The sequence below is a fragment of the Martes martes genome (assembly GCF_963455335.1).
Source record: "Martes martes genome assembly, chromosome: 13".
Classification (NCBI taxonomy): domain Eukaryota; kingdom Metazoa; phylum Chordata; class Mammalia; order Carnivora; family Mustelidae; genus Martes; species Martes martes.
In genome coordinates this window covers 86,369,407-86,395,141 of record NC_137901.1, presented here as the reverse complement: position 1 = coordinate 86,395,141, position 25,735 = coordinate 86,369,407, and the positions used below count along the sequence as shown (strand labels likewise).

The following is a 25,735-nucleotide window of genomic DNA, read 5'->3' as shown; positions in this document are numbered from 1 at the left end:
CCCAGTGTGGAGCCCACTGCAAGCCCAAGGCTTGAACTCATGACCCTGAGGTCAGGACCTGAGCTCAGATCAAGAGTCAGATGCTCAACCAACTGAGGTACCCAGGGACCCCTGGTTTTTCTTTAAAGTGGTGAGGTCGAGGTTGCATCCTAGAAGCAGACCCACATCAGAATTCGTCTTTGTGATGTCATCATCATGACCTCATAGGCAGGGTTGCTCAAATTGTTTGTGCACCTTTTGGCAGATAAGAGCTGAGGCCTGGCCCGATTCTACGGACACCATGAGGTATCACTTTGTCTCATGTTGGTAGATTGTGTTGACTTTCCTACAACTTCTGTAGATTAAAAAAATACATTAATGTTAGGCTGTCAGTATTTTTCTGAAGATTGTATAATGGTAAGAAAATCATTGTTTTAAAATATCCTCTGGCAGGAAATTAAAAAAAAGAAAACTAGTAGAGCAGTTTTTTATTGTGCAAATGGGTATATGGTTAATCATTGGCTCTATTTGCTGCGTAATTGGCTATCAGTTTTCCTGTTTCCTGCAAATCTAAGATTTTTGTTCTTTGAAAATATATCTTCAGCATCAGGGGCAAGTAACAATTTGATCTTATAGAGGGGGAGTCATCCCAGAGGCATCTCAAAATGACTGTTTGGTAGTTTCCTGGGGCAGCCGAAATAGCGTTTGCTTGTTGTGCTTTGCAGTGTTAGGTGGCTCTGGCTTCATTTCCAGCCTTGGGATTCATTACTAGAGTCATGTTTTTATTTTTATTTCCTCCCAGGTCTTGGTAACTAATCCATTGATTTTTTTTCCTAAAAGCAATTTTTTTTCTTTATCTGGGTATTTTCAGTATTCTTAATGAAGCATAGATTGCTTGTTAAAAGGAGTAACTGAAGTAAGGTTATGTTCTGTGTTTTGAGAAGGGTGTAGTCTTGAACTGTATCCCCAACCCCTGAAGATCTGTTTAGAACAGAAGGCTGATAGCTATGTAATTTCCTGTTAAAATACTGTGTCGTGAGAGAGATTCTGTCTGAGAGGAAAGTGGGGTACTTGAATTCTTAGAAATAATAGCCAGCCGTCTGGGTGCTTACCAGGTACTGGCATTAGTCTCATCACGTGAAGCCTCCCCAGACACTGGTATCTGCCAGTATCTAACACACTCAACAAATTTGTACCAAATCTTGACTTCCCTGGGGGGTAGGATGCATTTTTTGGTTGGGTGGAGGAGAAGAGCTGTACTTTCTGGAATCCTGACTTGGAGTAAAGCTGACATTCTCAAGAAATGTAAAGCACGCTTCTTTTTGGGAAATACCAAAGAAGATAGGTCTTCTAAGGTTATTTGCTTCCCTGAAATAAGTATCTTGCCCTTTTAAAATTTATTTAGGTCAGATCTCAGAGTTAAATCACAAAGTAGGATATTAATCTACTTCAAATTTTTTGCTTATTTGAGGCTTGGCTTTTTTTTGTCTCAAAGTAAACAAGTAGATTACCCAGGGGAAAACCTAAACCCAAACCCCTTTTCCTCTAGTGTTGGTGTTTAGCAGCAAACTTCCTGGTAGGTGTGTTGTAAACCTTGTCCTTCCAAGGAAGAGCATTGGGAGGGATTATGCCACGGAGCTACTTACATATCCTGGAGTCCTGTCTGGTACGGAGTTGGTGCTTGGAAGATCTCCCTCCCTGCATTTCCCATTTGAGAATGTATAAGCAAAATAGCTATTTTTGACTGTTCAGAAGTAGGTTCTAGAGATTAACATCTTGCTAATGGTTCTTGGCTTGGGGAGGCTTGGTGGCTCAGTTGGTTAGGCTTCTGACTCTTGATTTTGGCTCAGGTCATGATCTCAGGGTGGTGATATGGAGTCCCTCATCGGGTGCTGTGCTAGGCATGGAGCCTGTTTTAAATTCTCTCTCTCCTTCTCCCTTTATTCCCCTCCCCCCCACAAAAAAAACCCCAAAACAACAACAACAACAACAACAACAAATGGTTCTTGGCTTGAAAAGATATTATAACTATGGCATCAGTCAGGTCAGTGGTATAAATATAGGATTCTTGGGGTTAGTGTGTAGTCTGTGTTGCGATATTATAGTTTGGAAATGGAGATTATAAAATAATGTGACTAGCTTTTAAAAATACATGAAAAAGGGTGCGTGGGTAGCTCAATGGGTTAGGCGACTGCCTTTGAGTCAAGTCGTGGTCCTAGAGTCTTGGGATTGAGTCCTGCATCCTGCTCCTGGCTCAGTGGGGAGCCTGCCTCTCCCTCTGACCCTCTCACCTCTCATGCTGTTTCTCGCTTTTTCTCTCTCTCTCTCAAATAAATAAATAAATAAATAAAATCTTAAAAAAACCCAAAACACCTGGACTTAGGTTTTGTCATCTAGTATTGTTCATCTATAACGGTGATAGGGCTATTAGTAATTCTTAGAACTCTTAGAATTATGTATATGCCTTGTATATATTTTTGCTATGTTGAGTAGTTGGACATCATATTTTAACTTTTTTTTTTTTAATTCAAATTTTGGAAGTAGCCAGTAGTGGTTTAGAGCCAAGTCCAATGAAAAGCTTTGAGGTCTTGAGATGGCCACTATTGCATTGGGTCACCAATAAAGTACAACTTGTAACCTGTCTCTGAAGTTATTTCTGAAAGAGGAGTCAAAAATATTTTGACCAAAGGGTTATAATTCAAAAACCTTAACATTTCCTTAGGTGATCACATTTGGCAAGTAGGTCCTCCCTGAATGGAGGAGGTTCTAGAACAGTGCTGTCCAATAGAACTTTCTTTGATGGTAGAAATTGTTCTATATGTTGCACTGTGGTTATTAAATACTTGAAATGGAGCTGTCGTGACTGATGAGGTAAATTTTTTTTAAAAAGATTTTATTTATTTATTTGACAGAGATAGTGAGTGCAGGAGCATAAGCAGGGAGAGTGGGAGGAGAGGGAGAAGCAGGCTTCCTGCCAAGCAGGGAGCCCGATGCGGGGCTCGATCCTAGGACCCTGGCATCGTGACCTGAGCCGAAGGCAGATGCTTAACGACTGAGCCACCCAGGCGCCCCTGAACTTTTATTTCATTTTGAAGGTTTATTTTTAGGGGTACGTGGGTGGCTCAGTCGGTTAAGCATCTGCCTTCTACTCAGGTTATGGTCTCTAGGTCCTGGGATCGAGCTCTGCGTTGGGCTCCCAGCTCGGCAAGGAGTCTGCTTTTCCCTCTCCCTCTGCCTCTCCTCCTGCTTGTGCTCTGTCTCTCTCGAATGAATAAAATTTTGAAAAAAATATTTATTCTTAGAGACCATGTGTGTACGCGTGTGTACGTGAGTCTGGGGAGGGGCAGAAGGAGAGGGAGAGAGAGAATCCCAAGCAGACTCCCAACTGAGGTCAGAGCTGATCATGACCCGAGATGAAACCAAGAGTGGGACACTCAACCAAGCCACCCAGGTGCCCCTGAATCTTTATTGCATTTTAAAAGAATTTAAACTTCATTTTAAAATTTTAAAAAGAATTTTAAAAGAAATTAAGCTTTAAGCAGCACGTGTGGCTAGTGACTACCATACTGGGTAGTGCAGAGCTAGAATATTTAGCTTTCAGTATGACTTACAGACTGGTATGAGCAGTAGATGGTAAGATACCATAAAAATCTTAAAAATAAAAATTATTTTACCAGCAAAAAATTAGTCTCTTTGTGACTAGCAGATAATTGCAATTCAGAACAAGCAAGCCATACCAAAAAGCATAGGCGAGTCCAACAAAGGAGAAGCACGTTCCTTTATGGAGAAGGAAGCTGGGAAGGGTGGTTTTTGAGGAAAGTCCACTGGAGAAACGCTAGAGTTCAGGGTCATGACTGCTTCTTGTTGTCTGAGTAGGGTAGTTGATTTCTTGGAGGAGATGCAGTGTACGTCCTCGGCTTCTCTAATTGATGGTTTTTCCTGTCCACCGTTCTGTTGGGGTTCGTTCTGTTGGGGTTCGTCCTTGAGGACAATTCTTGACTGGTGCTGCTTGAGAGCTCCCCCTTCTGGCCTCCTGGCTTCATGTTAGTGAGGTTTCCCTCACTAAGGTGAGGGAATCCTTATCAAGGCAGGGTAGGTCGAGGAACACGGTCTCTGCTGCCCCATGCGCAAGAGTAGCAGAGAAGGCCAGAATTTGTCATTTGTGTTCGGTGGTATCTAACGTTTATAGCCTCTCCAAATTTGTCCTTGCTAAGGTATTATCTGAAGGATTTGAGGTGAGAACCTTCCTTCATATTTCCATTTTGATCACTGACTTCAGATGCTCATGGCTCCTCTTCCCTGAAACTTAAGACCTACCCTGGCAGCCCCTGTCTGTTACTTGGACCCATGGCTGGAGTGGGTGAAGGCTTGGCAGGCCACTAGAAAAAGCCTGCCAACCCTTGGTTTAAATCTTTGCTTGACAGTGGTAGCCAGGTTAAGATAACTGAGATGAACCACTGACATAAATTCAGGGTTTAACAGGAAACTCTAGCCATCTTTCATTTCCTACCGCTAGAATTTTGAAGTAAAGGAGGCTTTTCCCTTGGGGTGAAAGGCAGGTAAAAGCTGATCATAGTACATTTCTTAGATTGAACTCTAAGACTCTTGTCTAACTCGATTTCTTGCAAGAATCTTCTGACGTGTGTCAAACCAGGCTTCTCACTGTCTTACATGCTTTATACCTTTCCTCCTCCTCCTTCTCTGGAGTCTTACCTCTCTGCCTTTTTAAAAATCCTGACTGCCAACTCCTGCACAGAGGTGTTACTTTCCTTTGAGCCCCCTCAGAAATCCTGCCTTGCCATCGTGCCTTTTCTTTCTGCCTTAATCCGCTCTACCCTTTCCTCTTCTGCTTCTTTTTTTTTTTTTTTCCCCTTTCTTCTTCTGAAAACACTTCTAGGATCATCGCGTGGTATTGGTATTTGGTATTTCTCATAAATTATATGTATTCTTAGTGGTTTTTTTATGTATATATGGGTCTTTTTTCCCAACTACATTATAAATTCCTTGAGCTTATGTTTAGGACCTGTATTTTCCGTCAGCTATAGGTAGCACAAGGTATGACTTTTTTAAGTTTGTTGAATTAAGCAATCTCCATACCCACTGTGGGGCTCGAACTCATGACCCTGAGATCAAGAGTCATGTGCTTTTCCAACTGAGCCAGTCAGGTGCTCTCCCCACCCCCAAGTACAACTTTTTAAAATACTGATACACCCGGCCTGGTTTGTAGAGTCATTTAAACAATTGAGGCTACTTTCCTCATTGATTATATTTAATGAGGATTATTTATAAAGTACTGTGGGGAAGGGGTGCCTTCGTGGCTCAGTGGGTTAAGCCTCTGCCTTTGGCTCAGGTCATGATCTCAGGGTCCTGGGATCGAGCCCCACATCGGGCTCTCTGCTCAGCAAGGAGCCTGCTTCCCCTCTCTCTCTGCCTGCCTCTCTGCCTACTTGTGATCTCTCTCTGTTAAATAAATAAAATCTTTTTTAAAAAAAAAGTACTGTGGGGAATACAGCAATGACTAAAATGCGCTTCCAGTCTGGTGGAATGCACAGACTACACACACAGCTCAGTGTGCTCGGTGCTAGGAAGAGGTCCAGACTGTGCTCTGGGAAGTTGTCGGATGGGCACACTTTCACTGGTGAGCATTGGGGAAGGTTCTGTGGGGCAGATGAATGCCTGAGTTTGCCCTTGAGTAAGGTTTCAGTAGATGGAGATAACTAGACTTGGAAAGGGCTTCAAGGCTGAGCAAACCACCGGAAACAGCAGCGGAACGGCCTGTAGTGCCAAGGGCTCTGGAGTGGCATTTGGGGAATCGGACACCTGGATGGTCCACATGATTAAGGAAATGAACCTCAGGGGACTTTTCTTACCAACTCTTCGGCAGGGAGTGGCTCTCAGACATAAGCATCAGAGTCACCAGAAGAGGGGCTTAAAATCTAGGCCTACCCCCAGAGCCCCAGAGTTAGTTTCAGGAAGTCTGGGCAGGGGCCCTGATGACTCGTGTTTCTAACAGGTTCCCCGGGGACGCTGGTGCTGCTGCACACTTTGACAACCACTGATTTAGAATACAGCCCGTCTGATAACTGTCTTAGAGAGACGCCTGGTTTATGCATACAGATACCCCGATGGTAGTGCATACTTGTGTTCTTTTTGCTACGTATATACTTCTCGTCTTCCGACAAATTGTAAGTTCAGTTCTATCACTCAGCCCCCTGCACAGCGCTGTGCCCGTGGTCATACGGTAGTAAGTGCTGGATCTGCTAACTGGGCATCCTCACCTGTAAACTTCAGAACCAGAGGCACATGCTTCTGGAAGCCCTTAGGGCATGGGGTTTTTCAACCTTTGCAGCTCGAAGTGTAGAGCACAGACGAACAGAACGGCAGTTCTCACCTTTTTTTCCCCAGGACCCTTTTCCCTTCTTAAAAATTGAGCTTTTCTTTATTTAGGTTTTATCCATTGATGTGTACCATATTAGAAATTAAAGCTGAAAATATCAGTTCATCAGAAATTATAACAAACCCATTACACATTACATACATTTTAAATTAATAAAATTTTTCTTTTTCTGTTTCTCTAAAATAATAACTTGAATGAGAAGGTGACACTGCTTTTACGTTTTTGTGAATGTGTCTTTAATAGAAGACAGGGTTAATAGAAGGCAGCTGCTTCTGCATTAGATCTGTAGTGAGAAGTTGTTTCCATTGATGTGCATGAAGAAAATTGGCCTCAGTTGAAGGGGAAAAAAGTATTTTAAGAGCATTTTCAGATAATTATGGATTTTCGTCCTTGATACTGTTCCCAAAATTTGATAGGTTGTAGTTTCATCAAAGTGGCATCTGAAACTGTATGTATTGTTACATAAAAATCCATTGGTTTGCTTTGTGCTTTGATGATTTTGTAACATTGTGCGTTGTAGGTTGAATAATACTGATTTGTGGAGAGGCACATTTCCATGTACTGACACATTTCATTATATAATATACAAAAATAACATTTGTGAATACCGTTGATCTCATCACAAAAGTCTTTAGTATTGGGAAGCTGTCGAGCTTACAGTAGAGGATATGTTTTCCAAAATCCTAAGTTTAGGGGCGCCTGGGTGGCTCACTTGTTAAGCGTCTGCCTTCGGCTCAGGTCATGATCCCCAGGTCATGGAATCGAGCCATGCATCAGGCTCCCTGCTTGGCAAGAAGCCTGCTTCTCCCTCTCCCACTCCCCCTGGCTTGTGTTCCCTCTCTCGGTGTGTCTTTCTCTGTCAAATAAACAAATAAAATCTTAAAAACAACAAAACCCCCCACGAAATTCTAAGTTTCTCTTGAATGCTTAAAATCTTTCATTGTCAAGTTGTTTTCCTTGAAGTGACCGTTCACATGGTTCCTTTTCAAGAACGTGTCTGCCAGATATCCACGCCTCAGTAACCATAGTTTACCATTTTTTTTTTCAAGTAAAATTGACATTCTATGAAAAAAGTGGCTAATTGAGCCTGTGCCTCCTTCGCCCCTGTTCTTCTCTGAGACATGGTGTGGTGGTATACAGCAGCTGTGCTCCGTGTGCGTGTCCCATTTTGTTGCAGGGTATTAAAAAGGCACATATTTGGGGTGCCTGAGTGGCTCAGTCGCTTAAGCATCAAACTCCTGGTTTTGGCTCAGGCTCAGGGGTTGTGAAATCGAGCCCCACGTCGGGCTCCGCGCTCAGGGCAGAGTCTGCTCCAGGTTCTCTTCCCCTCTCCCTCCAGCTCACTCTCTCTCTGTGTCAAATAAATAAATAAAATCTTTTTAAAAAAGCATATACTTAAGGGTTGAAATGTAATAAAATGATTTGTTTTTCGGCTACACCCAGTGCTTCACATTGTTATGGGAGTGGCTTCTCCCCATCCTTGCACATCCATGGGGCTGGGCATGAAGAACGTGCCGTGTGTTCTCATTGCCGTGACGTGGCACCTGCGGTCCGTGCCCACCAGCACTTTTGCACCATCAGTGGTAACATCAACGAGGTGGAAAAGGCAAAAAATGCCTTAGTAATACTGTGCAGAGTTCTGTTTCCCTAAAAGGGTCTCGGGAGTGTCCTAGGAGTGCATGGACCTCATCCTGAGAACCATGGTATCACTGTATTGAAAGTCAGAGTTGGCAGAATGGCATATTTCTGTCACTCCTACCGTGGTGAGCTTACCTTCCACTCAGTAAGTTCAGAAACTCATTTTTTAAAATCCATTTACTCAGAGGTGAGACTCTTGAATCATGATAATAGACTTAGAGGGGCGCCTGGGTGGCTCAGTGGGTTAAAGCCTCTGCCTTCAGCTCAGGTCATGATCCCAAGGTTCTGGGTTTGAGCCCCGCGTCGGGCTCTCTGCTCAACGGGGAGCCTGCTTCCTCCTCTCTCTGCCTGCCTCTCTGCCTACTTGTGATCTCTGTCTGTCAAATAAAAACAATAATAATAATAGACTTAGAGATTATGGCTTATAAAATATAACTTCGTGTATTTATAGTGAGAGAAATACCAAAAGACACCATTCCTTTTTGTCATAGCTGGAGACCCAAACCTTAATCTGAGCGTGGAATTTTGGAGCCTTGTTTCAAATATCCTTAATGCTGATTTTCATACAATTTTTGCAATCTTGACTCATCCTTCTCCGTACTACCCTTGTTTATTTTCCAGAGAAACTTTTTCCAGTGTCCATAAAATAGATTTTCTTTTTAACTCCCTTTTTTTGGACTTTCTGAGTTATACTTCTTTTTACTTTGGCAATACAATACCTTTCATCATTTTTATGTATTTTCACTTTTTAAATGCTAAATTATATGTATGAAACCAGTATGGGTGTGTGTATACATATACAATGTAGAAGGAGAGGAAGAGAGGGAATCCTAAGCCGGCTCCAGGCTCAGTGAGGACCCCAGTGTGGGGCTCGATCTCCTGACCCTGAGGTCATGACCTGAGCTGAAATCAAGAGTCAGAGGCTTAACCCACTGAGCCACCCAGGTGCCCCAGAGTGCCATCACTTCTTTGAGTGACCTTGAGAAAGCTGTTTAATTGCTCAGATCTTCATTGTCTTTGACCATGAATGGCCATAATGACAATTGTTCACCTCCCTACACAGACACTTTGAGATGCAGATTAGACAGTTTTATCTTGGTGCTTTGCGCTCTCTTGGTGCTGTATACATGTAGGTCATGTTAGTAAGATGAATCCTAATCTTTTTAATTGTGGTGTGCTGTCCCTCCTAAGTGTGGATGTTAGGTTTATCGGAAAGAACTTGGACTCTGGAATCAGGCCTGCACTGCCTGAGGTCACTTGGCTAGGCAGCACAGATGTGACCAGCAGGGTCACATCTGTGCTGCCTAGCCAAGTGACCTCAGGCAGTAGATCGTTACCAAATGAGGAAATGCATCTGTTAATTTCTGAGGTATTAATTCGTTTGTTAAGGAAGGATAATAGTAGCTGATCCCACAGAATTGTAAGCTTCAAATGGGGTAATAATATGCATAAAAACTGTCTATAGATTATAATCTATGTATTGTCCTTACATGTTGGGAGGATAGAGGAGATGGGTGGTTTGTCTTCTTTTAGGTTCAAAACTCTTGAGATTCAGTAAGCACAAACACCAGAAATTTAACTGCGCTCAGCATATTAGTGAGGCAAGAACGTCTTTTTTTTTCTGTTTGCATGTTTTGGAATTGATTAGTTTTAAGGTGACATTCACTGACCTTGAAAGATTATGCAGAGATGTTGCTTTTTGGTCATTACAGTTTGTGGGTACCACGACCAAGACTTTGATCTTTTGTTTTTCAGCAAATTGATTTTTTAAAATCAAGCCTGACATGCCATTCATTAATAATACATGAAGAAGAAACTTGAATTGGAAGATTTAAAAAACCCAGCATGGCTGGTGTTGCTCCTGATTCTTTTATTGAGACAGACTGGACTTTTCTCCTTTGTTATTATATCTTGGTCACAGTTCTCTGCTTTGGGATTCAAATGACTCAGATGGACCACGAGGCAGAGGCATTCACATTAGACCACGAAGTCCTAGACTTTGGGTTTATCACTATTCTTAGTTTTTTTTAAAATTTTTTAAGATTATTTATTTATTTGACAGACAGAGATCACAAGTAGGCAGAGAAGCAGGCAGAGAGAGAGGAGGAAGCAGGCTCCCCGCCGAGCAGAGAGCCCGATGCGGGGCTCTATCCCAGGACCCTGAGATAATGACCTGAGCCGAAGGCAGAGGCCTTAACCACTGAGCCACCCAGGCGCCCCTATTCTTAGGTTCTTTTTTTTTTTTTTTTTTCCTATTCTTAGGTTCTTAATAACCCCATGCTCTGTTCCTTAGGCTGAGGCTTTTAGATGGTCAGATTTTTGTGAGCTGCAAAATTTGAAATTGGCTGAGGCTTCCAAGTTGCTGATTGTGGTGGTTTTCAAAATCTCTCTTTAGGGAGGAGTGCTTGACCAGAGCCCAAGAACTCACTGTTCTGCCTGAGTGAAAGTATTTTAAGAAGCATGTCATCCTCTTTTCTTACCATCATAATACCTTCCCCAGGATCATTGTGCTCTGTCCTATTCTTACCTACCTGACCCTTTTACCTTACGATGTTGGCCAGGGTGAAGAGTAGACACAGCATAGCAAGTCCCCGTGGCAGCTTCTGCCCTTCGCCTGTCACCATCCTTCTCAGATTCTCTGGACATGTAAGTAGTCTTTCTTAGCTGAAGTTAGAAGGGACTCAGCCATTCCCTTCCATCTAAGGCAATAGCAAGAGCCAGTAAATCTGCTTGTAACTTACAGGCTGTGTATGGTGAGGGTCTGATAGTGAAGCAGGTGGTTTCAAACCTGACCCTGAATCAGCCACCTGTCCTGGCACCCTGACTCCCACACCCACTGCCCCCCTCATGGCAGGGACGATGACGGTGGAGACAGAAAGGAGCCTGGGGATTTTGTTTTAATAGTCAGGATTGGCCTTCCAGGAAATAGCATTTCTTTCTCTGTTAATCAGAGTCTTCTCAAAACCACGTAATTTACTTTTGACATTTTAAAAAACACCTTGTACCATTTTGGACCCTCTTAAGAACCATGGGGAATCTGCAGATGGAGCCTAATGAGGCAACTGTCTTGGCATGATTTCTCTTCAGTCTGATTATCTTTCAACAGAAAAGCTGATGTGGCTGTATTAGTCTTCTAGGGCTATCTTTTTTTTTTTTTTTAAGATTTTATTTATTTATTTGACACACAGAGATCACAGTAGGCAGAGAGAGAGAGAAGGAAGCAGGCTTCCTGATGATCAGAGAGCCTGATGCGGGGCTGGATCCCAGGACCCCGAGACCATGACCTGAGCTGAAGGCAGAGGCTTAACCCACTGAGCCACCCAGGCGCCCCTTCTAGGGCCATCTTAACAGATTGTCACAAACTGGAGGTCTTAAAACAACAGAAATGTGTTCTCTGGGTTCTGGAGGCCAGAAGTCAAAAAGCACCGGGCCCGCAGGCTGATTCCTTACCTGTGCCCTGAGGGAACACTTGTCTCATGCCTGTCCCTGAGCTGTTGGTGGCTATTGGCCATCCTTGGCTTTGGACACATCACTGCAGTCTCTGCCTTCATCTCCTGGTACCTCCTTGGTGTGTTCTCTTCCTTTAGTAAGGACACTTGTGGTTGGCTTTAGGGCCCACTCAGGTAATCCAGGATGATCTCATCTCAATATTTCTAACTGAATCACGTCTGCAAAGACTCTTCTTCCAAATAAGGTCACATTCACAGGCTCTGGATGGATACATCTTTGTTGGGGGTGGGGCAGTGACACCCTTCAGCCCACTTCAGGGACCATAGAGGCTCCTCCGTCATCCCTGGCTAGATTTTTTCGCTGGTGCTTGTCATTGCTTGTAAGAGAGGTGGGATGGCAGAGTAACATCAGTGCGTCGTCGTCCAAGCTCCACTAGCAGAGAAAAGTACAAAAACACAATTGTTTGACGGAGTTAGTAAATAGCATTTTTCTCTTTGATTGAATTATTCCATTTTTAAATGTAATGTCTGGAAATCTTTCCCCATATTCCAGAATCCCAAAACCTTTCCAGTCTTCTTTTTTTTTTAATTTTTAATTTTTTAAGTTAGTTTCAGAGGTAGAATTTAGCGATTCATCAGTTGGAAATAACACCCAGTGCTCAGTACATTAAGTGTGTCTCTCCTCTTCTTAGACTAAGACAGATCCCATTTTGCCTGAGCCCCAAAGTTGTAGATTCATACCTGGTCTTGAGTAAATCAGAATTATATTGCATTTCTGGGGCGTCTGGGTGGCTCAGTGGGTTGGAGCCTCTGCCTTGGGCTCAGGTCATGATCTCAGGGTCCTGGGATTGAGTCCCACAGCGGGCTCTCTGCTCAGCGGGGACCTGCGTCCCCCCCCGCCCCCTGCCTGCCTCTCTGCCTACTTGTGATCTCTCTCTGTCAAATAAATAAAATCTTAAAAAAATTATATTGCGTTTCTATAGACAGAACAAAAAAAATTTTTTTCCCTAGGCACTTCCCAGATACAGCTTTTTCTTACAGAGTTTGACCTTACTCTAGTCTCACATAGACATGGTTTTAGATCGAGTGTTGCATAATTCTGTGAACTTAAAAAAGTATGCAGTTAATACAGGCTTGTGGTCATAAAACTTAAGCAACATAGAAATGAATGAAGTAAAAACCGAATGCTCCGTTCTTCTCCTGCTGTTAAGGTTGGTGCACATTTTTCGGAACCCCCTTCTGTGGACGGTGTGGACTTCAGGCACCATACTGAGCTCGTAACGTTAGGTAAAGAGAAGTGAATGTATTGTTAGGCTCAACTGCTTGTTTTTAGTGTCGTAAATTGCTTCTAAATCCATCTCAGCAGCACCTTCGTGTTTTAATCTAGCTTCCTGGGTTTAGTGTGGAGACAGTTTGTCATCGTGTGTAAGGAAAAGTTGAGCTTGTGAAAGCCGCTTTAATAATAGGTGTCACTTCTGCTTTCTTCCTCCCATGGATTCTAAATTCTGTTTATATTTTTCTCCTGCAGATTTAACCCAGAGACTGACTTCACCATAGAAACACCCACAGTTGTATCAATGGTTGGGGCAAGATAGTGGCAACAGGCAAAGGAAGAACAGCTCTGACACACTAAGGACAATGAGTATGCTAAAACCAAGTGGGCTTAAGGCCCCCACCAAGATCCTTAAGCCTGGAAGCACAGCCTTGAAGACGCCTGCTGCTGGTAAGGATGATTGATATCTAAGTTAGAATCCTGTTTGAAAATTTTAAGAAGACAGCCTTAAACAATTTCATATTTTTGAAATTATTTGAAGACGTTTTAATGAAAAGACATGGACCTTTACGGGCACCTGGGTGCCTCAGTTGATTAGGAGTTTGACTCGTGGTTTTGGCTCAGGGTCCTGAGGTCCAGGCCTGTGTAGGGGCTATGTGGTTAAGTGGGGAGTCTGCTTGTCCCTCTCCCTCCCCCTCTGCCACTCCCCCTGCTCGTGCTCTCTTGCTCTCCCTTTGAAAGTACGGAATTTTATACCTAAAAATATTTTTTTAAGATTTATTTATTTGAGAGAGAGAGAGAGAGAGAGATTGCGAGCAGGGTTGGGGGAGGGACATAGGGAGAGAGAATCCTGAAGCGGACTCCCCCCTGAGTGCCGACCGCCAACACAGGGCTCGATCCCAGGACCCGGAGATCCTGACTTGAGCCAAAAGTCAAGAGTTGGCTGCTCAACTGACTGAACCGCCCAGGCTCTCCCTGTATCTACAAATCTTAAGGAAGAGCTCTTAGTTAATTTAGTGCAAGGTGCTAAAATAGTTAAGTGACTTCAGTATTTAATCCTTACAATGTTAAGATATTTTTTCTCGGGGTGCTTGGGTGGCTCAGTCGTTAAGCATTTGCCTTTCGATCAGGTCATGGTCCCAGCATCCTGGGATCGAGCCCCGCATTGGGCTCTCTGCTCTGCGGGAAGCCTGCTTCTCCCTCTCCCACTCCCCCTGCTTGCGTTCCCTCGCTCACTGTGTCTCTCTGTGTCAAATAGATAAAGTCTTCAAAAAGAAAAAAAAAAGATATTCTCTCTGGGTCTCCCTGAACTCAACGGGGCCTTTCTCTTTGGGGTTTAGGGATGTGTAAAGAAAAGAAGGATGACCCTGGCTTAAAAGATTTGATGTCGCTGAGTGATCTGAAGTTGGCCATTGGTTTCAAGGGAGCAGGCAGTGCCCTGGCTTGATTTAGGTCACGCAGGAAACCCTCCCCGTGTCGTAGATGAACCCGTGGCCTTGATGGTCTTCAGCAGCCTCTTTCCCAGCTGCTCTCTGTCTCCTCCACCACTGTTACAGCCCATAATGACCACGTAAGGTCTTCAATAAGAGAGTCAGGGCATCTGATGCTTGCTTTTCTGGTCTTTTCGTGTGGTTTATATGCTATTAGATAGGTTATCAGCCATTCAGACAGGTGTCCACCATGAAATATTAAGTCCAACATTTTTCTTCAGATTTTTCCTTAAAACCTCATTGATCTTCCACGAGGGCAAGGATCTTTGTAGTTTTTTTTCACTGCCCAAATTTACCCACATACCTAGAACATTGCCTGGCTCTTAACAGGAGCTCAGTAAATATTTGACTGAATGAAGATCCCAAGTAATTTACATTTTTTTCTCTTTTTAATTTATTTTAAAATTTTTTATAAGATTTTATTTGTTTATTTGACAGATAGAGATCAGAGGTAGGTAGAGAGGCAGGCAGCGAGAGAGGAAGGGAAGCAGGCTCTCTGGTTTGCAGAGAGCCTGATGCAGGGCTTGATCCCAGGACCCCAGGATCATGACCTGAGCCGAAGGCAGAGGCTTTAACCCACTGAGCCACCCAGGTGCCCCCTGTTTTTAATTTTTTTAAATATTGTTTTATTTTATTTTTTTTCAGTGTTCCCAAATTCATTTTTTATGTACCACACCCAGTGCTCCATGCAATACGTGCTCTCCACAATACCCACCACAAGGCTCACCCAACCCCCCACCTCCAAAACCCTCAGTTTGTTTCTCAGAGTCCACAGTCTCTCATGGTTCATCTCCCCCTCCGATTTCCATTTTGTGTATCATGATAAAACTGGGGTCTTACCAGGGAGGCCGTAAAACATGTTAGAGGAGAAGAAAGCTTTACTGTGGTGTCTCCTGTTCTCCTTCCCCTCCAAATCATTCCTCTCTTGAGGACCCCTTTGAGTGCTGCCGGTTCCTTGCACCCTCCCACGGTCATCCTCACCCCACCCCAGCGCATTTTAGCATTGTCTTTTTCACTTTTTAGCCCTTTTTGTGCACATCCCTTAGCATGTAAAGTCAGGCAGGGGATCATGAGAAATTCAGCTTGGTTTCCTCAACAGTACTTGCCACACGGTGCATGTTGTTATTAAGAGTAAAGCAGCTTATAAACACTAAAACTTAGATGCTTAAAAGGAGATCGTTTCCTGTTTGGGCCCTTTTTTGAAGATTATTTTTCAGAAACTCATGCTTGCGGCACCCTGTCAGGAAGAATGGTTCATGTACACAACTGGAATGGATTCTAAGAAACTGACTTGGCTGGCCTGTCTTTGGCAGATTATTATCTGTTTGATTTGCGATAATTTATTGTCTTGTAAAAAACCAAAAAAACAAAAAAACCCTTCACAAATCGAAATGACAGTCTCTTCTAACAGGTAGCGTGAGGGGATGTTCAGCACCTGCTATAGGCTGGCCAGACAACTGTTTCCCAATCTACCTGTAGTTCACGCTTTCTTTCTTTCGATCAGGCCTCGGGCCAGATGTGACCTCCTCCTCCAGGAGGCCTTCCCTGACTGCTCTGCCTAAAGGCCCTGTCTCCTCCACAGCACTTCTGTCATCTGAGATTACCTGGTGTGTCTCTTGACCGTGTCCACACCTCTAAGCTCTGGGCTCTAAAAGGGCATGGACTATGCTGTCTTGCTCTGTCCCCTACTGAGAACAATGCTTGGGACTAGTGCTGGAGTGGTAAAAACCCATAGAAAGGGGGAGCATAAATAAGTACATTATTTTATTTTTAAACCTCTCTTTTGAAAAAATTATTGGACAAGAGAGACACAGTGAGAGAGGGAACACAAGCAGGGGGAGTGGGAGAGGGAGAAGCAGCCTCCCTGCCGAGCAAGGAGCTGGATGTGGGACTTGATTCCAGGACCCTGCGATTATAACCTGAGCCGAAGGCAAGCGCTTAATGACTGAACCACCCGGGCACCCCTGATTTAATAAAACTCTTTATATACTACTTTCCCCTTACAGGTGAAGAAATTGAGCTCAGAGAGGTTATCTACCAGCTAAGGTCACAGTCTGCCTACTAAATGGTAGAGCACTTAAGAATATGGGCTTTCTTTGCCAGTTCATAGCAAATATTTAATAAATACTTAGTGGTTGAATGCTTGAGTTTCTGGTGTAAATATCACGTTTCTGGCAAAATATAACTTCTGTTTTTACCGCAGGGTAGAGATCGCATGAAGTCATCTTGCCTTAGCAGGGAGTTGGGCCGGGTGCTGTCTTTCCCCCTTGCTGTGCTTTCCGTCTCTGCCAGCGAAGGAATAGGGTTCATCTGGTGGTCTTGGAGTGAGATGGCAGGGCTGTGGCCCTGAATCTCCTCCTCCTCCAAGCCCGAGTGCGGATCTGTGTCTCCAGGGTCCTGGACTTGTCAGCCTTCCCTGACCACTCTAACCCGTGGGAATAGAGCCCCTCTCCAGGGATCGGGAAGTTGTTTCCTCAAGATATGTGTGGCAGGGGGTGGGGGAAAGAATGAAATCAGGCCTGTGTTATGAACTTGGGGAAAGGGACTTTTTTCCCCACTTGCTTTGACTTTCCAGACTTAATTGCCAATAAAGATTAAATCCTACCAGCTCACTGAGTTTCGACAGAATTGAAAATGGTAGTGATGGGCTGAGTCCCTTTTTTTTTTTTTTTTTAAGTTTTATTGATTTAAGTGATCTCTACACCCAACATGGGGCTCAAACTCATGACCCTGAGATCAAGAGTCCATGCGCTTCCAACCGAGCCAGGCAGGCGCCCGAATGGGTCAAGTACTTTTGGCCTCCTTGCTTTAAAAAAAAAAAAAAAAAAAAAGAACAGAATAGAAGGACAGATGTACAGAATATCTTAGAAGAGCCGTGAGTGCTCCTCTTGCTTGGACTTTCTCCAGTTTATTTTCTTTCAAGTTATGAGTTGTCTGCTTGCATTTGAGATTGAGTCTTTTCTGATCCTTTCTTCTCTTTGCAGTTGTAGCTCCGGTAGAAAGAACAGCATCCAGTGAGAAAGCATCAAACACACCGTCCTCTGAGGCACAAGAGGAGTTTGTGGATGACTTTCGCGTCGGGGAGAGAGTTTGGGTGAATGGGAATAAGCCTGGATTCATCCAGTTTCTGGGAGAAACCCAGTTTGCCCCAGGCCAGTGGGCCGGGATTGTTTTAGATGAACCCATAGGCAAGAATGATGGTTCGGTGGCAGGAGTTCGGTATTTCCAGTGTGAGCCTCTAAAAGGCATTTTCACCCGCCCTTCGAAGCTGACAAGGAAGGTGCAGGCAGAAGATGAGGCTAACGGCCTGCAGACAACGCCTGCTTCCAGAACGACTTCGCCTCTGTCCACCTCCGCAGCCAGCATGATGACCCCCTCCCCAGCAGCCCCTTCAAATATCCCCCATAAATCAGCCCAGCCAACAACAAAGGAACCTTCAGCTACATCTCAGATCAGCAACCTTACAAAAACTGCCAGTGAATCTATCTCCAACCTCTCAGAGGCCGGTTCCATCAAGAAAGGAGAGAGAGAGCTCAAAATTGGAGACAGAGTATTGGTGAGTCTAGAAGCCTGAGGTCATTGTGTTGAACTGACGAATGGTTGAAATGTACACAGACAGACTTGGAGTCTGTTCTAGAAGGACCATTCATTAATAGAGAAATTACCCAGCTTTTTTAGTGTTTGGTTTATGTGTGAACATGGAACAAACTAGAAGCTGACTATATGATTTGAGCGTAGTTATGAGCTTAAGTTTGTAATGATTGGTTCTGATTCTGTCGACCAGTTTAGCCAAAGGAACATTGAGTTTATTACTCGTAACTATTACTTGACAAAACAAGCTCAGAAGTGGACTGGGGTGCTTTTATAAAAGGTTTTTTCCCCTTGGTTTGTAGTTTTTGCTGTAAGGATGGTGTGTGGGCATGTATAAGATCCTGCTTCCTAAGGTGTCTTGAAAAACTCAGGCATCATAGGAAGTTATTTCAGAATTTCTGTGCCTTTGAAATAATCTCCGGTTTCTTTTCCTTTAAGGTTGGGAGTTGTCTGCTTGAGATCTAGGAAGAGGAAGGAAGTGTATAGTAGTTTCTATTTACTAATAAGCAAGAAACAATGTATAAAGTCAATGCTGTGACTAGTGATTTTGTTCTTTGATTGATTGATTGACTTTTAAAAGATTTTATTTATTTATTTGACAGAGAGAGAGACACACACAGCAAGAGAGAGAACACAAACAGGGGGAGTGGGAGAGGGAGAAGCAGGTTCCCCACTGAGCAGGGAGCCCAAGGAGGGGCTTGATCCCAGGACCCCGGGATCAGCACCTGAGCCAAAGGCAGATGCTTAACCGACTGAGTCACCCAGGCACCCAGTTTGTTCTTTGTTTTGAACAAGAGGCCAGAGCTGACCCCCAGCTCTGCCTTTGTGACCTCAGCAAGTTCTTTAACTTCGAGGTTCCTCATCTGTAAGAATGAGGTGATACTGGTACTAACCTCCTAGCATCATTGAAAGGATTGCATTAGATAATGCATATAAAATTCTTAGCAGTGCCTGGGATACAGCGAACACTCAGGCAACTCTGTCTCTCCCTGACGGAAATTTGAAGCTTTACTATTTTACTCTTCCCACACTTCAGTCAGTTCAGTGTAGGGCCTGAAGTTGGCCAGCAGTCTCTGACCTGGTGCTCTGCCTTTCCTTGTATCTGTTCAGCAGCTATAAATTCCTCCAGGCCTGGCAGCTTCCAGGAATGCCGCAGGAGGACGAGAAGAGCTCTTAGCCCTTAGTGTACCATGTGTCTCATGCAACATTTCCACAGTGCTCTGGAGCAGCCTTGGGGAACTGAGGACGAGACGGAGGCTCGGGGGAGTGGAGTCATCAGTCCAAGGGCTCCCAACCCAAAGAGGGGTGGACCTGTCCTTTAAACTGTGGTCTTTTTACTTCGGGGCCTTTTGTGGAGAGCTGATGATTGACAGTATAGTTGTAAAATTGGAAGTGTTTTTGATGACTGTTGTCTTACGGATAAGGAAGCTTAAGCCCAGAGAAATGAAGTGACTATCTAATTACGTAGTGAGTTCTCAGCAGATTTTAGAGTTAGAACCCAGAACTTCTGCCTCCCAGGCCCATAGCACCTCCATGCATTGAGGAGGCCTCACATATCTTTGGGGGTCCACTAATACTTCTTACCATTACGGGGTTCCTTCTGGATCCCTTAGTTTCAAGGTCAGTAGGTTCCTTCTTCAGTTACAATCATCATGAATTTCAAAGGTTGATGCATCAGAACTTAAAGCATTTTTAAGATAGCATTTCTGTGCGATGGAGCTCAAGCTGTATCTTGTTTGTTTAGCTGATGTTCGCTGATGTACCAGCTTTGAATTTGGTACAGCTGCTCTTTTGTGGCAACAAAGACTTTTTGGTGCCCTTTCTTTTCTTTTTAAAGGATCTTTTTATTTTTAAGTAATCTCTACACCAGTTGTGGGATTTGAACTCACTACCCAAGGTTGAGAGTCAGGATGCTAACTTTTTTTTCTTCTTTGCTGTATAGATATTGCTACCATGAATCTTCTAAAATTTTTTCTGGGTATATATCTTACTTCTATAGGATAACTTCATAGAGGTGGAATTACTAGGTTAAAGGGCATAGACAGATTTTAAGGCTTACGGCCCATACTTACCTAGTGAGCTTTGGTTAAATCAGAAACCTATGACCTCAGCACAGGACCACCTTGTAGATGAGACTGCAGAGTGTAGGCGGTGCTGTCCTAAGCTGTCCTAAGCGCTTATCTGTAAACGACCTCTTTCCCATTCAAGAAACCACGGAGCACACTTTCAAAATAAGAAACTCTCCCTTTCCTCCGGCCAATGTGACAAACAGGTGATTGAAATACTGGTCCAGTGGCATACTGCTTGGCTGCTAAGACAGCCGGAATGACACGGTCACCTTGGTTTAACTGACAACCAAAGGCTTCCAGGAGGCTGTCATGATTAAAGTGGACCTGAAGGATAGGAATTGGCCCGGCAGCAGGAAGTGGTGGTGGGGAGCCGGAGTCTTCTTGCTGAGGGTGGACAGACTCCCCGAGACGGGAGGGCTTTGGCGTGTTTGGGGAAAAGGCCGGCGTCCTTCCCCAGACGCAGTGAGTGTGTGGTAGGAGGTGAGCCTGGTTAGTGATGTGGGGTCTGCGGGGACAAGTGCCATGGGGCCTACGAGGACAGGCTGTTCTCATTAAGAACAACGAGAGTGATGTTGGATTTGTAGCTTGGGAACACCACTCTGGCTGCTTTGTAAGAATGGATTGGACGTGGGTAAGAACGGGTTGGAGGTGACCATTCTTTGAGGAGGTTGGAAGTTGGAGGAGAGCTCAGAGGTCAGCCGGGAGGAGTGTTGGGTCTCAGAAAGATTTTGTTTATTTTCTTTTTTTCAAGATGGCAGGGTCTGGGGTATTTATATCCTAACTAAACTGAGCTAGACTCAGGGAACAGGTTAAAGATACAGTAAAGAGGGGGGGTCAGTGGTGGATAAGGTTCCTGGAAGGAGGTGGCACCCCCAGTTCACCCAGGGGGATCGCTTGGCCTTGGATTAAGAGAGGGAGACTTCCTGCAGTTCTATGGGAAGAAGGAAGGAGAATGTGCAGATGCTGTTTGGGTCGTAGAGACTTGAACGGTGTATTTCTAGGAAAATTTTAATGCCATGTCCAAAACCAGTGTACTTGGAACAGAATTTCATTTAAATCTGTGAGAATCTGAAGTCATATGAGTGTGTTATCAGAAGCGGTAAAATTATTTACTGCCTTTGGTTAGTATTTCTGGGAGAAATTACAGGAGTACCTTAGAACCACAGGATTTTAGAGCTGGACAGAATCTTGAGATCACCAAATGCCTCTTTTTGCTTATAATACTGAAGCCCAGCGGCACCTGGGTGGCTCAGTTAAGTATCTGCCTTTGCCTCAGGCCATGATCCGGGATCCTGGGATCAAACCCCATATTAGCTCCCTGCTCAGCAGGGAGCCTGCTTCTCCCTGTCCCTCTGCTGCTGCTGCTGCTGCTTTCTCTCTCTCTGTGTCAAATAGATAAATTTTAAAAATCTAAAAAAAAAAATCCATCCGTACATATATATAAAATACTGAAATATAGATGTATATTATATATACACACATATATGTATGTGTGTGTATGTATGTGTGTGTGTGTGTGTATGTGTGTGTGTATCTGTATGTAGTATACTGGAGGCCAGAGAAGAAACAGGACTTACCTCAGGTTGTGTGGGTGTGAGATAAATGTGTTCATGTCTCATTGTGTCCTCACGCCCCAGTTCAGATGTTTTTTTCTCCTTTAACATGCTGTCTTGCTTAATAGAAATCTTTGATTTAGAAATAGGAAACATTTTTACTTCAAGATTAATTTATTAAGGAAATTAGGTTTAGAAATCTAAAATATTTGATCTGGAATTCTCCTAATTAAAGAAAAATGCTGTTGATTACCAAAATCCCAGTGAAACTAAGATCATTAGATCCCCGTTATGCGAGGTTTGGTCTAGAATTTTCCCAGTCCTACCCACAGGGCCCCCTCATGGCTCTTGCCATGCTGAACTAGTGCAGAGGAGGCGGGAGGGGAGCTTGCCTTCTCCAAACCTTCGCCCCAAGTAACTTTGCTTCTTCCCCCCGTTGCGGGAGGAGCGAGCAGGTAGGTTTCTGCATTGGGTGCGATGTTCAGCCAGACGAGCTGTGTGAGAGCCAGGCAGGAGCTCTGGAGCTATGACTGAATCAGGCACGTGTGTCTCAGGAAGGCACTTAGGGCTTGCAGAAGCTCCCCCTTGTCACCTCTCCCCCGCACCTTATGCTCACAGTCACCAGTGGAACGAATTAGCCACAGAGTAAGCTGTGCTGATTTGGGCTTAGTATCTGGAGGCTCGAGGAGGGACCTCAGAGCTGCTTGTAGCAAACTCATCTGTGTCTTTTTGCCATGTCTCTCTGGCCTCTCTGTGCTCCCATCTGTCCTCATGAATACTGCGCGCGTCTCACTGGAGGCTGCTTTCTGCTGCGGTTTGCTGGACTCTCGGAAACATACCTCTTTGCAGACTGGGAATCTCTGGGGTAACTGATTGCCCTGGTTGTTTTTCAGACGGTCTTGCTGCGTTTTTAAGGTATATTTGATTATTCAAGGAGGCGACTGACTTCCAGCTGTTGTGTTTCAACACAACTGTGTGTTCTATGCTGAATTCTTAGCTTATGACTGTGTATGGGGAGACGTTTCAGCATTTTATTTTATTTTTTATTTATTTATTTTTTAAAAAGATTTTTATTTATTTGACAGACAGAGATCACAAGTAGAGAGGCAGGCAGAGAGAGGGGGAAGCAGGCTCCCTGCTGAGCAGAGAGCCCGATGCGGGGCTCGATCCCAGGATTCTGGGATCATGACCTGAGCCGAAAGCAGAGGCTTTAACCCACTGAGCCACCCAGGCGCCCCAGCATTTTATTTTTGAAACGACAAGCTTTATTTTCTTACGAGCCGCTCCCAGAGCTCTTACACGAAGAATCTTGCAGTGTAGATCTGTAGGTCTTTCAGATACTGTGAAAGAGGAAAAAGTCTTCTTGAGAGTCAAAAAAGAACTTTATTCATAAGGTTTTTTTGTGTGTGCTTGAACCTTAAAAGAACTACAGTTCACGCAGCACGTACTTCCTTCTTGTGTCTTTCTTGATTTGTTCAGTTATGTCTGTGAGATTTATCTGTACTTAAAACATGCCCGTAGCGGGGCCATTTAGTGTAAACCCTTCATAATATACTTCTATAGATTCGAGGCATTTCTACACTAGTAAATACAACTCTGTTTATTTATTTTTGAAGATTTATTTATTTGAAAGAGACAGAATAAGAGAGAGCACAGAGAGGGGAGGGTCAGAGGGAGAAGCAGATTCCCTGCTGACCAGGGAGCAGGATGCGGATCCTGGGACTCCGGGATCGTGACCTGAGCTGAAGGCAGTCGCTTAACTGACTGAGCCACCCAGGTACCCCAGTACAACTTCGTTTAAAAAAAATTTTTTTTTTTTTTTGACCGAGATCACAAGTAGGTAGAGAGGCACGCCGGGCAGGGGAGGGGTGGGGGGGGTGGGAAGGGTCTGAGCATGCTCCCTGGCGAGCAGAGAGCCTGATGAGGGACTCAATCCCAGGACCCTGAGATCATGACCTGAGCCAAAGGCAGAGGCTTTAACCCACTGAGCCACCCAGGCACCCCGCCCCAATGATTTTTAATAAATGTATACAGTTAGGAAGTCACTATAATTCAGTTTTAGAATATTTCTCTCACCCTAAGAAGTTCCCTCTTACCACTTGGCAAGGCATTTCTACTCCACTTCCAACCCCAGGCAATCACTGATCTGCCTCCTGGCATACACCTTTCCTGGACATTTTCTCTAAATGCCATCGTGTAACAGAGGTTTTTTTTGTGTCTGGCTTCCACATAAATTTTGTTTTAAGGCCCACCGTGTTGTAGTTCATTGGTTCTCATGACTAAAATACTCTCTTTTATGGATAGACCACATTTTATTTATCCATTCACTATTTACTTAAGTTTTTGTTAAAGGGATTCATGCTCCTAGTTCAAAATATTCTGATTTTGGTACTTATAAATTTGTATGAAAGAGTTAGTAGTTCTGTGCCCACATTACCCCCCACTCTACCCCATCCCCCCTTTTCTTCCTGGGAAGAGAAGATGGATTTCAAGAGTTAACACGCAAGTCAAACGTAACTTTTTCTCCTTTTAACCATTGTCTTCATAATTATGTCATCTTTACCTGTTTGTTCTCAGGCGAGTTAGAGTTTATGAGAGAGTATCTGTTCTACATCATCTGTGCTCGTCATGTTAATTTTCTTTTTTTTTTTTTTTTTTTTTTTTTTTTTTTAAAGATTTTATTTATTTATTTGACAGATAGAGAGATCACAAGTAGGCAGAGAGGCAGGCAGAGAGAGAAGGGGAAGCAGGCTCCCCGCTGAGCAGAGAGCCCGATGCGGGGCTCGATCCCAGGACCCTGAGATCATGACCCGAGCCGAAGGCAGCGGCTTAATCCACTGAGCCACCCAGGCGCCCCTCGTCATGTTAATTTTCTAAGGGGATTTATTTACTGTCGTCTGTTACGGGTTGATGGCATAAAGGGAGTAAAGAAACCACAACGTTTGTTTAGCCTAGAGAACCTGTAACAGCTGTATTTAACACCCTCCAGTCCATTCAGGAAATATGTCGATTGTCTCCTCTGTGCCAGACCTTGCTATAGACCTCTTGGTGCTATAGATTTGCAGTGACCAAAACCAACACACTGCTATCTAATAGGGCTTCCCATCACATTCAGATAAAAATTTGACTTCCTTCCCGGGACCCGCAGGGCCCACATGCTCTGCACCCTGCCCACCCTCTCAGAGCTCCCTTCCCTCCACACATCGCCTTGCCTCACCCCACTCAGCTATACTGGCTCCCGGGCTGTTTCTTTGTTTTTTGGGTTTTTTTCGTTTGTTTGTTTGTTTGTTTTTAAAGATTTTATTTATTTATTTATTTTGACAGAGAAAAATTTCACAAGTAGGCAGAGAGGCAGGCAGAGAGAGAAGGAAGCAGGCTCCCTGCTGAGCAGAGAGCCCGATGCGGGGCTCGATCCCAGGACCCTGGGATCATGACTTGAGCTGAAGGCAGAGGCTTTAACCCACTGAGCCACCCAGGTGCCCTCCCGTGCTGTTTCTTAAACCCCAGACTCATCTGCACCTTGGGATTTGCTGTTTCTTCTGCTTGGAATGTTCTGTCCCTATGTCTCAGCATGCTTGGTGGCTTGTAGTCAGTCATTCGAGCCTTGGCTCAAAGGTTACCTCCTCGGGGACCCTTTCCCTGTCACCTGCACAGGCAGTGTGGCATCACCCTATTTTGTTTTGTTTCTTAGCCCTCTTCGCTACTTAAAACTTTCTTCTCAGTTATTTACTTGTTCATTGTCCATTTTCCCCTGACTAGAATTTAGGCTCCATGAAAGTCTAGAAACTTTGTATGGCATCTATGTTCATATCCCCAGCACTTAGGATAGTGCCTGCCAACGTAACAGGTACCCCTAAAGATTGTTAAAGAGCTAGAGGGTTTTAGGTATAGCTGTCACATACCTTCGAAAGGGAGGAGTAAAATTGTAGGGTATGACAAGAGGTAAAAACAGAACAGGAAGGTTTTACCCTTCTCTGTGGGAGACCTGCCTGGAGGAACCAACCCAAAAGGGGTTGGGTCCCTAGTTGAGGTGATAGAAAGTATCTATGCTGGCACCTTCATTTCACAGCTGATTAAATTTTCAGTCAGAGCTAAATCTGTACTTGGTAAGTACCAATTAGCCATATTTACCTTTTTATAAATAAGCGGCCTGGGGTACCTGGGTGGCTCAGTCTGTTAGGTGGCCAACTCTTGGTTTCAGTTTAAGGTCCTGCGCAGGGCTTTGTGCTCAGCAGGAAGTCTGCTTTGAAAGTCCCTCTCTCTCCCTCTCCATCTGTGCCTCCCTCTGCTCGCTTG

The 25,735-nt window shown here is 44.2% G+C and overlaps 1 protein-coding gene across 3 annotated transcripts in view; it reads left to right on the top strand.

The window, feature by feature from the left end:
* Window positions 1-25,735, top strand: part of CLIP1 (CAP-Gly domain containing linker protein 1) — a 118,580-nt gene that overhangs the window by 19,664 nt on the left and 73,181 nt on the right. For all 3 annotated transcript variants that reach the window (XM_080821557.1, XM_080821559.1, XM_080821558.1), the window contains exons 2-3: window positions 12,992-13,186; window positions 17,211-17,782. In XM_080821557.1, the coding sequence (XP_080677683.1) occupies window positions 13,102-13,186; window positions 17,211-17,782 (657 nt within the window). In that variant the 5' untranslated portion in view covers window positions 12,992-13,101. The remainder of the gene's footprint in view (window positions 1-12,991; window positions 13,187-17,210; window positions 17,783-25,735) is intronic.